We start from the raw sequence: 17,381 nt of genomic DNA on the forward strand, positions 1-17,381 counted from the left end.
CAAAAAAAAATGTCACTCTCTCGCAACTTCATTGCAACAAAAATACAAAAGACATTGCAATTTTTAATTGAAATTTTTTACAAAAGCTCCCACAAAATCAGGCATTTTGGGCCACAACAATCTCAAAAAAAGTCTGCGAAATCCTGGAGGGACTGCTAGAACATGGAAATGCACAGGTAAAATAGGTTGCCATACCTCAACCCGAACTCTTCGAAGGGAAGTTTACAACAACTTGATTCTTATTTGTTCATCATTTCTATCAGGTATGATAACAATGTACTCATTGAAGTAATTGTTGACATCTAAGAAAACAGAAACATTCAATTACGTTTGTTAAAGCAAGAAACATGAGCAGTCAGATGATCAGACCGGTTGTAAACATGGTTTATCTGGATTATCAAAAACATTTCAATTTGGAGGTAGGTGCAGGAAGTCAGTGTGTGAACTGTCATGGACGTTCACATTTTGGTTGATAATTTAAATTTTTTAGAAACCGTTCACCTACATATTTCTCTTCCAAATTAATTTGTCTAACCTATGGCCTATTGCTCATGTTTGTCCTTCATATATCTCAGCAGTAAACTTTCTGAGTACAGTTATCAACTTCAAGTTAACTTCAACTTTATGTGTCTACAAAGGACAAATATTGGCCAAAACCTGAGCCATAGCATTGACTTCATACTTGAGGCAATCAGTCATCCCCAGCACAATCCCACCCACCCAATGAATTTTAACTTGCCACCATAACAGAGTATACATTTAGATTTTTCTTTCTTCACATATTGTGTATTTATTTAACTGTTTAATCATCAATGTGCACACCAATGAGCGTGGTGCTTCTGACTTGTTCCATGCATGAGCTGTTGCTAAGGAGAGTGTGGTGGGCAGTATGGGCCTTTCTGAAGTCGATTCTCATCTCTTTTGTCTTGTCGACATTGAGAGAGGTTGTTTCTTCACACCAGAGTGCCAGCCGCTCCACCTGGCCTTTGTACCATGTCTCACCATCCCTGTCGAAGAGGCCCACCCGTGTCGTGTTGTTCGCAAGCTTTATGAAACGATTGGAGTCACATTTGGCGAAACAGTCATGGGTCATTAGGGAAAACAGCAGTGGGCTGAGCTCACATCCCTGGGTGGCGCTGGTGCTGAGTGTGGTTGCTGCACAAGTGATGTTCACTCCTCTACTCCGCAATAAAGCTGTCGCCATGTGTTGTTTGAAGTTCACTGATGGCGCAACGTGCAAAAAAACAACCTTAGACTGTTCAAAACGTTGCTATGGGCAACCAAAATCTTGATTTTCATCATCAGTTGATGTCCACATTAGCTGCGTGGCTGCCCCAGCTCACTTCACATGAAAAGGTATGGGTTTTTTCCATTGGCACCTTTGGTCGTGTTGAGTCAAAACATGACGCGCTGATTTGAGTTTCCGTTAGCCATGTGTCCAATTTTGCCGAGTCGCGCTAGAGATGGACCATCTCCGGAGACAGGCCAAAGCGCGAACCCGCTTTCAAGCTGGTTGTGGCGGCGTCATTGCTGGCCGCAGCCAACCCGACGACCCGCTTTCTCCCCCTCAAACAAGAGTGTGTTGCCAGGCTGAACACATGTCTGCGCAGGAGACCAGAGAGAAAGACTTTGTGTGCTTTCAGTACTTTTGTAGCTTCTAACTGAATTTCTGTGGTTTCAAGTGTAGTTTCTCTCCTGCGTCCCTGTTTGTACTCTCAGATATCTACTTTATTTGTTTCATGTTCCAGCTTTCAGCTGTATAGGTTCGTGTTATTTCCTGTTTTTTGCTGCTTCATATTAAAAACTTTTAAATAACAAAATAATGAGGGACCTTTATTGTGAAAAATGTATAAGGAATACAATGTTTTTATCCTATATTTTATAGCCAGTCCTTTGACCACCAGTCACAGCCATCAAAGATTCTTCATAACTGACACACTAAAAGACGCTGCCCCAATGGTACGAAACGGTACACACTTCCTTTCATCTATGTGGACGCGGCCTCGTTTGAAAGTGTAGTGAATGCGAGTAGATGGATGAAAAGTCATATTTGCATAGTTTATTAATACTTTCTTGTGCTAACATTAGGTATTTACACAGCTAAAAGCCATATTTAGCATTGCAAAAAATCCTTTTGTTAGGGCATTTGCGAACGTTAGTTGACGTTAGCTTAACTATGTCGCCGGATCTCGCAAGAGTTTGTTCCTGAGACAGAAACAGGTCACGAATAAGTTCATTTCTTTGTCTTCTTTGTCCTTCTGAAAAATGCCATTTTAGTGTAAAAATGTTTTGGAGATATGTGGCTTGTAAAAAATGGTTCCAATATTTACTTTGGTGATTATGGGGCGAGAGAATCGCTCATAATCTGTGTTCACGTTCACTTCTCCCATTGGAATCAATATACAGGGACCTGCCGCTAGTCTCCTAAAGAGGCGCGGCAGCGGCAAAACCCAGGTGACACAGATACAGGAAATGACTCTGAGTTGGGGCGACTTGGTTTTAAACCGTCTCTGACAGCCATGGATCAGCCTGCCGCATTACAGTTAAAGGCACACTCAGGTCGCACCGTTGTCATGGAAATGCGATCCCTGTCCAGCTGCCACGGGGCTTAAATGTGGAGGAGCTGCATTGCCTCAATACTCAATAAAGGAAGAGTGTTCTTATTTTAAATCTGTTTAAGCTTTATTTTTATTGAACCCAAAGGCTATCAACAAGGTACAATTGTCGTTGTCGGATTCTCCAGTTCCTTTCTTCATGCATCACTCGCCTGTTTCCTCCTTTACCCTTAGATCGCACCTTGCACAGTCCATAGCTTGGAGAAGCTATCACATTTTCAGGATTGATATACTGTTAAGATGGTGCATTCTGTAGTTCCGTTGATTTGGCTCCTGACCATGAACTGCCAACCTGACTTATTTCTGCAATTTTAAAGTTGGACAATGGGCATCTTCCTGTATTCCTGGTTTTCCTTTCTTTCCTTCCAGTCAGCCCTTCTGTCTTTATCACAATATAAGACAAAACTGCTCCCAAAGATCTATGACAAAAATTGTATTTTTAGATTGATGGAGCTGCAGATATTCTTCCTTACACGCTGGTTGATATAGTCATATTTGAGTATTGAAGCTGCTGAAGTAGATGTAAGGTATGCACAGAATGGTTCATATAGTCTACATACATTATAAAGCATGTTTGCTTAGAACTCCTCAATAATTAATAAGAAACTATTTTGAAAAAGGGTGTGAACTTTGTTTCTTCCCATCCCATCCATAACATGTTGTTAACTGCACATCCAAGGTTAAGACGCTGAACTTGAGCTGTGAAGAAAATTACTGCGATGTCTCTGAATTGAGTTTGTTCTGCGGGAGGTGGGAGGTTATCCACCCCCTCCCTGCCTGCCTTCACAGCTCTGTCACAGCATTCAGCCGCCTCTCCACCAGGTGATCCCTCCACAGACAAAATGCTCATCTGTCATTTGGAAACGGTGTAGAATCCATGCATAGTTTGTGGCGAAAATGCATTTGTCTTGTTAGCCATGCATAATGTAGCAGGGGGAGAGAGCACAAGCTGCACACCATTTTGTTTCACAGCTGTTGTTTGTGCGTTTTTACACGGCTCTCTATATGCTGCGCCACCCTAAATCCATTTAAATGATGCACTGCTGTGTTTGCAGGTGGCCATCATCATCATCATCATCATCATCTCCTTTTCTCTCTCTCTGTGAGCAGCCTGGGTGGCCTTGGGGAGACGGTTTGAGTTGCTAAAGGCCTGGGCACGCTCTGCATCAAACGTGTCAGGGAATTTTTTCATCCTGACTGCGACGATGAGGTCCTTTCTTTCGCTGCTTGTGTCTCTCACTCTCATCTTGGTGCTTGCGTGTGTCAGCACTGGTGATCCTCTACCTGAAGGCCAGCTCGTCGGTCCACTCCCACAGGGCAGAGGCCGATTTTGCCGGGGCTTCAGCCCCGAATGTTTTGAGTGTAGCCCCGAATGTATTTTGAAAAGTTGACTGACAAATATGAAACTGGACAATAGCCTATGTAAACGTGCCTGATCGCCTGGCCATTCATACCTGACGCTTATTTCTCCGTGCCTGTCACAAAGCAATCCCTCCCCTCTCTGCTGCTCTCTTTCTCTCTATCTCTCGCTTTCTCTCTCTCCGATAGAAAGAGACAGGATGAGTGGGGAAAACTACCCCTCAAAGATCCAGCAGATCAGATAAGCAAAGCCCATGACGTGTTGTCGCCATAGCGACTGCAAGCAACAGTGATTAGACTGTGTTGAAAGCTCAACTTTTCAAGCTGAAGCCAAGAAGTGCTCTACCATTAGGCTACATTCAAGTTAAAGTGGTATGAGAAGTGGTTCAACTTGGAAATTGCAACTATAAGGACTCAGCTCTATTAACCTTGCATTACAGTGCTTAGCCTACATGTTTTGGGGATGAATCTAATGTGCTGGTGTTTAGGGTTGTTACATGCTACAAGGTGTAAATAGGAATCTAACTCCATAAGGGAGTGAATAAGTTTTGAGTATAAGGTGAAAGAAAAGGACAACATATGTGTAAGTACTCCTCCACGACTCCTCCAAATCACAGAGAACACAGATGGGATGAGTGATATTTTGAATGTGCACAGAGTTTTGAACATGAGCAGGAATCTTGCTCAAACACATCTGAAATATTACTGTCCAGGGCTTTATTAATTCATTAAAATGAATTAATGTATCATTGAGGTGAATAATTGTCATGTGCACATTTAAGGAGGTTACTTCCCCAACAAAAGACGCAAAAGAGGAGGGAAGAGTAAATTATAGGCTAAATGTGTGCTGACTCAGATATAAAGTTGATCCAAAAGAGAATAAATAGTTGAAAGCAATACAGAATGCCTGAGATCCTTATTGCAATATATTCCATTATGTTTTTTATATTTTGAATTGTCCCCTATGTTTCCCTTTACATATTTCCAGCATAAATTGATTCAGAAAAAGGTAGAAATAGGTGCATAAGAATGTGTTTAATCTTCAAAATTTTCTGGGGGAGGACCCCCAGAACCCCCCCATCATAGGTCGCTACACAGATCTGGAAACAAAACCTTGGCCTTTGGGTTGCTAGGCCAGTTATGATCAGGCCAAATGTTGGTGCCATCTAACTTACACCTACAAACTGGAAGCTAAAATGAACATGCACTGGCTATTAACAAGCTGGGCAAGCCAATTGCTGTTTTGCATTGCATTCAGTTTATTTAAATGGGTCTGGGCTAAGCCCCGAACCTCTTCAAGTCCTAGAAACGCCCCTGCCACAGGGGATGAGAACACACACTGTTTAGGCCTCGCCTGATTGAGCTACCTGCAATCTGGTACTCACGTACTGCCACCGGGACTGGGAGGTGGACAGGACACTCTCTGTGACCTTAATCACTCACTGAAAAATGGGAACAAAAACAGGTAGAGCAACAAGGCTGCTGGGGTAATTTGCAAGCATAGAAGGATACTTCGTTCTTCAGCTTTCCTGTTCTTTAACAGTCACAATGTGAGGAGGATTATTACAGCCATTTGGATATTTGCTATATTGTTACTTTACATAATGTTTTAGGATTTGGAGCCCAAATACGTTGCTTTTAACATATTTTGAAAAGAAAATGGATTATTTTATTCTAACTGCTTTTGATTAATTATACAGTGTACTTTTTCAATTCTGATTAGGCGAGCAGTTTCCCGCACTTCCAGTCTTTCTGTTAAAGGAGAATTTGGGTATTTTTTAACCTAGATCCTATTTTCCCATACATTGGTGTCTACGTGACTAATGTGAAGAATAATTATTGAAATTGGTCCAGTATTGAGCAAGAACTAATACATTTATTGTTTATTTAAATGTAGTCTGGTTGCTACTGTTGGTGATTTTGAGTTTTCATGTTAACATTACATTACATTTAATTCAGCTGATGCTTTTATCCAAAGGACTTCGAATAAGTGCATTCAACCATGAAGGTACAAACTCAGAAAAGCAAGAATAAAGTACAAGTACATTAGCTTCAAATAAGCCAAACTACAAAGAGCCACATGTTGTAAGTGCATGTTAAACAAAAATGATCTTATTAACAAAAAGGTCTATCTCTGTAGGGATCCTTTCCATAATGTTTCCAGACACTTAGAACAATAATCTGAGCCTGTCAGTGGTAAAACAGCATTTTTAGTGGACGTAAATTGAAGGGCACAATTGCCCAATAACTTACATTGCAGCTTAATACTGGACACATTTCAAAGATTGTTGGCAGTCACTTAGACACAAAAACATAAGAAAATAGGGTCCAGGTCGAAAACAAGTTACCCTTTAAGCTAAACACATTCTGGACCTATCACTGTACTAGACACACACATTAAAGTGTGTTAGACAGCAAACAGGTGCACGTTCCAAATGGGTTGCATCTGTATAGTCTACCATCACACTCTGGCACTCTGTGGCCTCATACTTCAAGGATGAGCTCCAGCATGCTGTCCACAGTGCTGAGCAGATTTGTGCTGTCAGGTGACTTCTAGTGAAGAAGCATCACAACAACAACAGGGTGAAGGAAAGGACATCCTGCCACTGTCCATGATCAGGCCTGCAACCACCTGTCCCAAACACTCCTTCTCTAAGTGATGGAATGGTCCTGGACATCACCCTCTCTCTTTCAAATCACAATGTTGTGTACTACAATGTACTATATTGAGTGGTGGAAGACATACTCCAATAAATTACCTAAAATAAGAATTTACGATACCACACTATAAAAATACACTGTCTTACAAGTAGAATAATTATTGGTCACACTATTAGCCACAACATGTACATAAATTATCAAAAGTAAACTTACAAATTATTGGATAATTAATAATAGTGTTATTTTTTGGTTCAAACAAACAAAGACCTTCATCCAGGAGACCCGTGTTCTTGTCCCATGCATGGAAGTAAAATGTTGTCACTTTTTCCACCAACTATCCACTACTCCATCCATCTGGACCATCCAGGGTTGCACGGCACTCATCAGTAAACAAGACTTTGAAAATTAGTCTTCATGTATTTCTGGGCCCACTACAACCATTTCTGCTGGTGAGCATTGGTTAGGGGTGGCCGAATAGTAGGTTTATGCCAACCCGGTCTCACGGCAGTTCGTGTAAATGTCACGTTATTTTTAATCTATTGATAGGTGTTCACAGGGACGTTTTTTTCGTGGTGGCCAGCACGAAATACCCTACGGGGAAAGGACGCCTCACACGCCGGGAGACGGCCGAAAAGGACACCTCATATGCCGGGAGGCGGCCGCTGGGGACGCGACTATGGAAGGACGCCTCACACGCCGGGAGATGGCCGCGGGGGACGCGCGACAATGGATGGCGGAGGTTGGGTTTAGGAAAAACACTACGGGGAAAGGGCGCCTCACACGCTGGGAGACGGCCGCTGGCAACAATAACGGGGCGGTTGTGATTTGGAAGACTACGGGAAACAAAACGCCACACGCGGGACGTGACGCGCGACAATGGATGGCGGAGGTTGGGTCTAGGAAAAACATTACGGGGAAAGGGCGCCTCACACGCCGGGAGACGGCCGCTGGCAACAATAACGGGACGGTTGTGATTTGGAAGACTACGGGAAACAAAACGCCACACGCGGGACATGATCCCCACTCGCCAGGGTGATAGTCCTGTGTTGTTTGACCCATCCACCACCCCGACCAGCCTCTCTACGCAGACTTTCGGCTTTTTATACTACTCCCTACCATTTTCGTGCTGTGACCACGAAATATGCTTCCCATTGAAATACATTATTTCACATTTTCGTGCTGGCCACCATGAAAAAAAACGAGAAAAACATCCCCATGAACACGTATCAATAGATTAAATAACGTGACCATTTGGCCACCTGGGCTGCCTCTGGAGGATCCTATACCTTGAGATTTGCAGGATTTCATTGGCACCAGCAGCTTCAAATACCTGTTTGCTGCTTTGTAATGACATTTTAGCAGCTGCTCTCTTAATCCAATGAATTCATTTGGCAGAAACCTTCCTCATTATGCCTTTATCTGCACGAACCCGCGTGTGCTCTGAATCAGCCACAAATCTCTTCATGTAACTTGCCCTGTTAAGATGTGTTTGATTGAAATAGCTTTTGATTTCAGTAAATATGACCTCCTAATGCTGCAAATTCAGCAAATGACCATTTTCAGTTCTTTACAACCTATAAAATGTTTTGAAACTCTTTTGTGCATAATAATTTGGAACAGTGCATTTTGAGTTTTTTATTTTTGAAAAAATACTGTTTTCATTGGGTGGTTTGTTCAATAAAATTCGACTTATACCCTAACAGTTGGTGACTGGAAAATTATACTGACTATCATTTGCATCGACTATTTAGGAAAATCAGTGTAAAATATAATTTGCATAATAATTTCAAACTCAGTGTATGTGCATGTGAAGTATTCAATTTTGGCCTAGGCAGCTTGTCACAATTTCTGCCTGCCTCGTCATGACATTGATGTATTTAACAATTTGATCGATATCCTTTTTGTCCCCAAATGGAAATTAATTTAGCTTTGGTCAGTACCATATTCATAGACAATACTACAACAATAAATAGATAAACAGCACAGTACACAATGTAGTGTATGTGTGTGCCTGCATGGGGAGTGTCCTGTTCTTCCAGGTGTAGGGGGCAAGGGGGTTCTGAGGGGGTTTATTTGTAAGGAACATAATGGCAGAGGGGATGAAACTGCATCTGTTGGTTTTGAATACAGGGGCAGCAGGATCTGTAAGCAGGTGCTGAAATTATCACTTGAGTCCCTTGCAACAGTGTTACCAACCAGTAGTCACCAACTGTTGAGTCTGAGTCAAGTCTTGAGTCCCCAGTGTTTAAGTCCAAGTCAGAGTCACCAAAGAAGTAGTCAATATCCCCGAAGTTCCACTTCCAGGATTGCTGGATGCATGTCTTTTCGCCGATGTCTTCTTCCTTCCGCTTTCTTTTTGTTGGAATTTTATACTCCGGTGGATTTATGAGGACTATGGTTAACTGCTCCTCAGATCTCTGCAGGGTAAATCCAGACAGCTAGTTAGACTATCTGTCCAATCTGCACCATCTCTTGGTCATAGAGCCGCTGGATATTTGAACACTGTCTCCCCACAAAGCTTAGACCCCAGAGTGATTGGCCCCCCATCCCAAGCCAGAAAGAAAAGGGGCTTCTCTCTGTATGCATATAAACTAATAAAAAATACGGATGTTTAAGCTGCGGAGGATCATTGCTTTTCTATTACTGAAGCCTTCGCCCTCACTTTCAACTTGAATCCAAATTAGCTCTCTGGCACATGCAACACATGAATTGAACCTAAGTCATAAAACAGCTGTCAGAGCCATATTTTTTATTTCTCTCTCGTTTCCTCTGTATAACTGTTTTGACAGTTAGTTGACATATGCCTGCAGTGGAGAACAGTGTAATTATAACCAACTGCAATGACAAATGACACTGTTGGCATTATGGGATGTTTTACCAAAACATTGGGAATATTCAAACAGTCTGTATATGACAATGTGAAAATATAGGACTCCCAAGAAAGTAGCAGCCTATTTTGAGTAGGAAATGGACACATCCAGAGTGACGGTGTATCTCCCACCGTAAAGATACTGGGAGTGAGCAGCAATTAGGACTGAACTGCTGCCATTTTAATTAATGAGCATCAGATGAACACTACATATGTTGATGGTCTAGTTCCTGGTTATATCCTGACATATCAAGTAACATCTTTAAAGGATCAAATATCCTGAAACACTGCATGGTCAATTTGTATATTACATTCAACTGCTGTTAATGATGAGGTAGCTTAAACAGATTTCTATGAAATTGCCTGATGATTGACATTTTCCGCAGAGGATGAATATTCTGTTTCGGTTGGCTAGCTTTCTCCATCAGGCCGAATGGTCTGCCAGGGTTGGGTTTTAAATGGTTTAATTGGGCCAATTTGATACCTGGCTTTTGGAACAGATGCCAAAACTATGCTTTAATGTGGGAAACCATGTCTTTGTGTGTGTGGGTGTGTATGTGTGTGTGTGTGTGTGTGTGTGTGTGTGTTGTGCTGTAACGCAGCTCAGCAGCAGGTGGAGATGACTGACAGCTTATTTCACCTGGGCATGACATAGCCTACTGTTTCTTTCCTGCATTACGCTGGGGAAGACAAACACCGTCTTTGATGTATTTAAAGTATGTTGGATCCAATAATGAGCAGGAATACAATGGTCTACTGTTTATAGATATTTTGAATGTCAGTATCAAACATTCTGGACAGGGTGTTCAAAATCAGAACAGTCTGACCTAATGCCAGATGATTTAGCCTGCTGTGAGCCTCACACATTTAGGCTACATGACCACAACATCCTACGGTATACAGTACAGGTACAGTCTGGGCACAGAATATGAAAACAAGACAAAAAACCAAAACAAAGTCCTTTTATAGTCTCCTAGAAGCTGCAGTAATTTACATTGGACAGAAAGCGTTGGACAGAAGTGGTAGGACTAAAATGTGCTCAGGAAATGACCTGTTACATTATGCAGGATTGTGTGTGCAAGTGGAAATGTTAATGTAAAGCTGGTGCTAAAATAAAAAAAAAAAAATCAAGCTAATGTTCTCCTCCATCCCATATGTAGTGTGGACTCCATCATTTTAGCCTCGGGACTGGCTCTCACATGTTATTTTACATTCATCACACATTTTATGTTTACCATTTTTCTATAATAAATACCTTGTGTTATAATGGCCCAATACACTGCTTGACTCTATAGCCAGCCTAACAGATATAACATTTTAATCAGTGAGCTTTACAGATTCTGGCAGGGTGAGATTGTTACCTTTGGACAAAGGCTTTCCCCTTTTCTTTTTCTTTTATTTGTGCATTTAAAATAAAAAAGAAGAAATACAATATAACTAAATAAAATGCACATGTGGGATAAAGAAAGACAACGCTGAGTGCTTGTAAAGGAACCTACCCAACATTGAAATTAAAGACAGCTGTACATGATTGATATTTTTTCCTGGCTGTAGTCTTTCATGTAACTGACAGACATAAGAGTGGTATCAATCTTCTCATCTAACTCTCTCAGAAAGCAAAAAAGTGCATTTCTACAATGTCAAATGGTTTCTTAAAAGGTTTTTTTTTTGGCATTTTCAGGCCTTTTATTTGATAGGACAGGTTAAAAATGAAAGGGTGGAGAGACAGTGAATGACATGCAGCAAAGGGCTGCAGGTTGGACCCGAACCCATAGTCGCTTCGGCAAGGACTGAGCCTCTGTATATGGGCACGCGCTCTACCATGTGAGCTATCCAGGCGCCTATCAAATGGTTGCTTTGACCAGATGTTTTACATTAAGATCTTTTTAGTAGTAATTTTTTTTAATCGCTGAATTTCTATAGTTAATCGCAATTAATCGCATGTTTAAAATTCTATTATTTTGCATTTCACAACTGTTTTTAAGTACATATTAACAATGGAAAGCAATTCTTACCAGTGACTGGGAATCAAATGAATGCAAAGAAAGTTACTTTATGAACTTGCCTTTAAGATTTGTATTTGTTTATTATTTATTTACTGTAAACAAATGACAAATGTGTGAATCTGTCATTATTGCACAATTCCTCCAAGTACCTAACTAAAAAACTAAAAATCCCTATCCTTACCAGAGTCAATATAGTGTGCATTAACTTCTAAATAATTTTGATTACTCACTGACATCCAGTGATCACCGGTTAATGAGACAGCGTTTGCACTTTGCAGCAGTTCCAGCTGGGCTGCTTTCTCCGTGTCATACAGGCTGTGTATGCTTGAAAACTACTGTCCCCCTCGTCTTTAAGACCCGAGTCTTATACGATGCTGACAGGTCTGCAGTTAGTTGCCACCCATTTCGCAAGAGCTGTAGTAATTTTTTTTGGATTTGGTTTCATCAACAGGTCGGCAAGTAGCACTCTCCAAAATAGTGCTTTGCCTGAGCCCACTAGCATCAACCTGAGTCACGTTAATTAGCTCGTAGGTGGTAGCTCAAGCTTGACGTGCTTCGGTGATATTTTAATTCGGCTTTACACAATGTGCATGTGGCTTTCAACTTGTTTAATGAGCTGTCCAGGAGTTTTGGAAAGTAAAAAGTGCCATTCAGAATTGTGTTTTCTTCTGTCTTTCTCCATCATGCCTACAGGTTGCAGCAGCAGGATGTGTTAGGAAGGAAGTATGGCAGCTTGATGATAAGTAAAGGGCGAAGGGTCAAAACAGTAGCCTGTTAGGCACGACGCGAAACTGAGTGAAATGTAAAATAAATTAATAAATGGCGGCATGCGATTAAAACAAATTAATACGTTATGCTCAGCCCTTAATCGCATCGCGATTAACACGTTAATGCTGACAGCCCTACTTTTTAGCCATGCTGTCGCTGTGGCTTTGGGCATGGCAATGTTGGGCGGTCTGTCAGTCGGTCGGGCCATAACAAAACATCTCAATCACTATTGGCCGTTTAATTGCCGTTAAATATTATGCAGAACTTATTGGTCCCCATTCTTGGACTACTGACTTTGGTGATCCCCTAATCCTTTCCTCTAAGACACAAGCGGTTAAAAAATGTGGTGCACATATTCTTGGTGTTTGTGATCTATGGTGATCACTCGACTTTATTATGTGTCTGTAGCCGATGCACAGGATCACACCTTTCTGATTCATCACATCATGTTATTTAAGATGTGTCCAAACTTGTGTCCATGTCCAAATATTTGTTATCAAATATTTTTCGTTGGGATATGGTGTCTTTGAAAGAATCAGGCAATTCTCTTCTTGTTGCAGTCTGTCTCTGTGATTCATTTTACAGAACACAATCTGCTTAGTGAAGCTACAGTGAACCTAAAAACAATTTGGCAATGTTTGGCAAATGTGTTATCATCAAAAAACGACTCACACAGTCTTTATTGAGCAAATGATGGGATGCTAAGCATTATTGTGCTTAACACACAGCTGTGCTCTGGGCAGCACTCAAAGTGCTGTCAACAGCAATGCCAGCCACCTGTGGTCTGTGCCTCTCAAAGCTTTTCAACTCCATCTCTCCACTGCGGGGAAAGCATCATCCATCTTACTGACAACCTGGAATTGTGAAAAATACCTGTGTCTGACAAGGAGGCTCCTCGAGATGCCAAGAGAGCTGAACGCAGATGGCCCGGTGCTGAATCCTACAGGCAGTGACACCTGCAATGGCACTTTGTACTAATACGGATGCAGCATGTCTGAAGGAAAATGGGATGTGTAATCTTCATCATAAATGACTTGCTGCATATTGCACCTGTCTTGTTTCATAATCCTGTGCGGGGAAAGTGACGCAACAGATGGTTGACATGCAGACACCTGCCAATATGAGCTGGGATTAATAGAGGTGTCACACTTGAGCTTTTCATTCTCTCTGTGTTGTGGTCGGTCACAGGATTATCTGGTTACAAACATTATGGCATTAAAATCTGGCAACATCTATTTGACAAACATGGCTCTGACTGCTATTTTGGGGAATAGACTGTAAAAATAATGGACAAAGCTTCAGGGTCTAAAAAGTGAAGCATTCTATCTTATTTCCAGCAGGGGGAGATTCCACTGGCTCCAAAAAGAAGTCTGTTTCTATAGGGTTAGGGTTAGGGTTAGTCTATTTGATGATGAGGCTACTTCTCACTTGATTAATTACCTCAGTAAACATTTACATAATGAGTTTATGGTCTTAGTCGTTAGTTTCAAGTCTTATTCAATACAGCATGATGTTCATTTAGTAAATTATAGTCCCATTATTTTAAAATAGACGATAAAGCAGGGGATGCTTTCGGATCTGTTAATCAGGACAAAGTGTTAGCAATGCTAACCATGCTAACACTGTGGACATTAAAACACACCTCAACTTACTTTTTAGCAATGCTGCCATGTTCCCAGACCTCAGCAATTAACCCTGTATGCCAAACATAATATTTATACTAATATTAGTATTAGTATTATACTTAATCATTTTGGACATTTTGGAGGAAATGCAAATTCTGCAACATTACTTACAGTCAAGGAAGTGGTTTATGTTGTTATACCTGGATATGGGATGGATGGTTTGGTGTACAAAGCACAGGACTGTGATAGTGGAGATCAGCGTTCACATCCTGCATCCCACATCCTACTTGTAGATAGTTGGGCTACAAAAACCCTTTGGTTAAGGTTATTGAAATATCATGGTCCCTAGAGTTGACCTTTTCAGCATTTCACCAAGACCACTTCCACCTTAACCAAGTGCTTTGAGTTGCCAATAAACAGAAACATGACAGTCCTGATAGCAGCTGCTAGAAGCTCTTATCTGCAGTACATCCCACAACACAAAAGAGTCGCACGAATGGAAATCATTAGGATTCATTATGTGGGGACAATTAATGTCCACAGAACATTTTAAGGCAATCATGTTAGTATCTCATGTCCAAACCTGATGATTTCAAGTGATGGTGCCAGTGGACAAAAGGTTATCAATTTGGACTCATCCGATGAATATCCTACCACATTTGATAGCAATTGGACGTGTCAAGATGCTTTGTTCTGGATCAAAGTGGTAGACAAACTAATAGATTTACTGACAATCATCACAATCTCGAGGACTTGCTAATAGTTGGGCAAAACATAAAGTAAATGAGAAATACTGGAAATACTGGGCATCTACAAAGAGTTTCAAATGCTTAACAACTAATATCAGCACTTGTTTGCCTCTCAGTGTTGCCTGAATTGTCCATATGCTTAGTTATTCATTTTCAACATGTAGCTGACTCTTTCATTTTACAACTTCAACAACTCAGTTGTTTGAGTGTAGGAAAAAATCATATCCCACATAAACCGGGATAAATCCAGTCTGCAATAGGAGCCTTTGATACCTTTACCTGTTTTGCCGGTGTTCTTCATAGATGTCTTATTAGAGGATTCAGTATCAAAGCCCTCCAGTGTCAGTTCCTGATACTCTGTGGATACTTTGGTATCCTGGTCCGCAATGTTGATTGGTGACTGGTTTCTCTCTTTGCATGCTGGGTAGGATGATGCCCAGCCTTCATCTGGCCCGTATATACCTGAGGAAGACAGGAAATACAAGAAGATACACTTGGGTGTTAGACTGAGTAGGCTTTAGAAGGATACATCAGAGGAAAATGACATTTCGGAACCATCTCATGTCCTCTCAAAACAGCTGACAGTGTGCACTGCCAAGTCATCTGAATTCCAATTAAACATTGCTCACAGAATAAACGTCATGAGCCCCAAACAAGCATCTGATGAAAAAGCTAAACATTTTCATTCATGTGGTTAATAGAGACATTCAAAATGTCATTATGAGGTCCTGATGTTCCCCTTGCTGCAATTTGAATTCTATATTTGGTTTTGCACTACTGACCCCTCAAAGAACCCCTCTGCATTCAGCATCAATCACAGCGTTACTGAGCTGACAGGGAACCCCAAAACAACTCAGTCGCGAGGAAGCCGATGTGTGTGTGTATGGGTCTCTACAGTATGTGTGGAGAGACATCCTTTCACAATAAATATCCACAGAGTGAAAAGAGCTAGACCAGAGGAGCATTGGAGTCACTTTTTGCAGAGGCTGTGAGAGAGAGATACTCGAAGGACGGCCAGGACTGAAATGTCACAGGGCCCTGCTTTAACACCTGAGTGTTCAACCCTTTCTCAATCCCAACTCGTCACATAATGATGCTTGGTCAGTGGCTCTCAGCATCACATACCAATGCAAAAATCACCCTTAAAGGCTGTTTTATGCCTCTGCGTCGAATCAACGGCGTACCCCCGTAGACCCCTCTGCGTCGCCGCGAACCCCCCTCCGAGCCCTCCGCCGTAGATCGACGTGCACCTCCAAAAAAGTATAACTTCGCGTTGAGGCGACGCAGACCACAAGGACTGTGATTGGTCAACTCGTCCTGTGTGCTGATAGTCGGTGTTTCAAGCAGCCTACTGTGGGGAGTAGCAACATGCTAGTTCACTGACATAAGCTTTGCAAATAAACTCAGACATATTTTGGTTACATTGACAGGGTTATCCGTTTGTAAAGTGTCTATATGTCAGTAACGTTTTGAAATTAGCACTTCGCCAGCAAGCAGTACTTTGTGGGCAGTTGTGCTAAAGTTTGCTTGCATAAACTGGCTGGCAGACACCTTGCAAATAACCTCAGACTTATCACTCCCTAGCGTTATGGCGGTGAAATGCACCGCAATACAAAGCAACCCAGACGCCGTACGGTACGGCGTGGAGTCATGGGCGTAAATCTGATCTAACAGTAGGGGGGGACAATAAACATAAAATTTCTGAAGAGCAATTTTTGAATGGGACACTAATAACACACAGCCACAATTATACTGATAGAGGACATGTGTACACAAGCCACAAAAATACCTTAAAACATAATGACTTATTTTGAAAAAGTGTCCCCATATAAAATAAATACAATACTTTTGTACACTTGTTAAATTAGCTGATCATAACGCGGTCATATTATAATTATAAAATGATCTTGCGTCCTCCACATAAATATTAGGTTTCGTCTGGGACAGAGGATATATATTTAACTGCAGCAAACCCACTGATCAGCAACTTCAAACACAACTTTAGATCTTCAATATTAACCCTGACAGTTCACACACATAATGTTAGGCGTATCACCGTGGTAACGTTAGTCGTAGTGGGTGCATTTCTATCCAACAAGCTATTAAAAAGCTAGGTAACGTTACATTATATTACACTAACATAGCGACCTTTTTGTCATAACTAATTCATTAATTACTCATAATAGCATAGCATAATTTCTATTTGAGAAAAGAACAAGTTCATCCGATGTTTAATGTGAATAAAATAGCCTTGAATCGCCTACTTACTAGCTACATTCCTATCACCACCCGATGTGACTGTGAGTCTAGTGCAGATCCGATTCCTAACTTACAGCAGGCAGTGGACCAAACCACTGTGAGGCAAAGGAGGGGGAACTCAAAATGTTTCTAAACTTAAAAAGCATTTTTTTTGGGGGGTTTATATTGTTTTACTACTTACACAGATATTTTAAGTATACATCATTATGTTATTTACAATACACAGCATTGTTTTAATGATATTTCTAGGGGGGGGACAACCCTTAGAAGGGGGGGGGGGGGGTCCTGACCCCCCTGGGATTTACGCCCTTGCGTGGAGTTAACGCAGAAGCATAAAACAGCCTTTTGCGTCTGTATGGAACGCACCGGGCAGAGCAGCAGCTCGACCGTGGCGCTGTAATATGTCGTAGTATTAAGAGAGACAACGGTAGAGAGTAGTATGAAAGACTGAAAACCAGCGTAGGGAGGTT

General features: G+C 41.4%; 1 protein-coding gene across 2 annotated transcripts in view; it reads right to left on the reverse strand.

The window, feature by feature from the left end:
- The window catches only part of ptprga (protein tyrosine phosphatase receptor type Ga), a 511,734-nt gene that overhangs the window by 184,984 nt on the left and 309,369 nt on the right, over positions 1-17,381 (reverse strand). For both annotated transcript variants that reach the window (XM_036001852.1, XM_036001851.1), the window contains exon 3: positions 14,932-15,114. In XM_036001852.1, coding sequence (XP_035857745.1) covers positions 14,932-15,114 — 183 coding nt within the window. The remainder of the gene's footprint in view (positions 1-14,931; positions 15,115-17,381) is intronic.

Source organism: Sander lucioperca, chromosome 6 (genome assembly GCF_008315115.2).
Source record: "Sander lucioperca isolate FBNREF2018 chromosome 6, SLUC_FBN_1.2, whole genome shotgun sequence".
In the NCBI taxonomy this organism is placed as follows: domain Eukaryota; kingdom Metazoa; phylum Chordata; class Actinopteri; order Perciformes; family Percidae; genus Sander; species Sander lucioperca.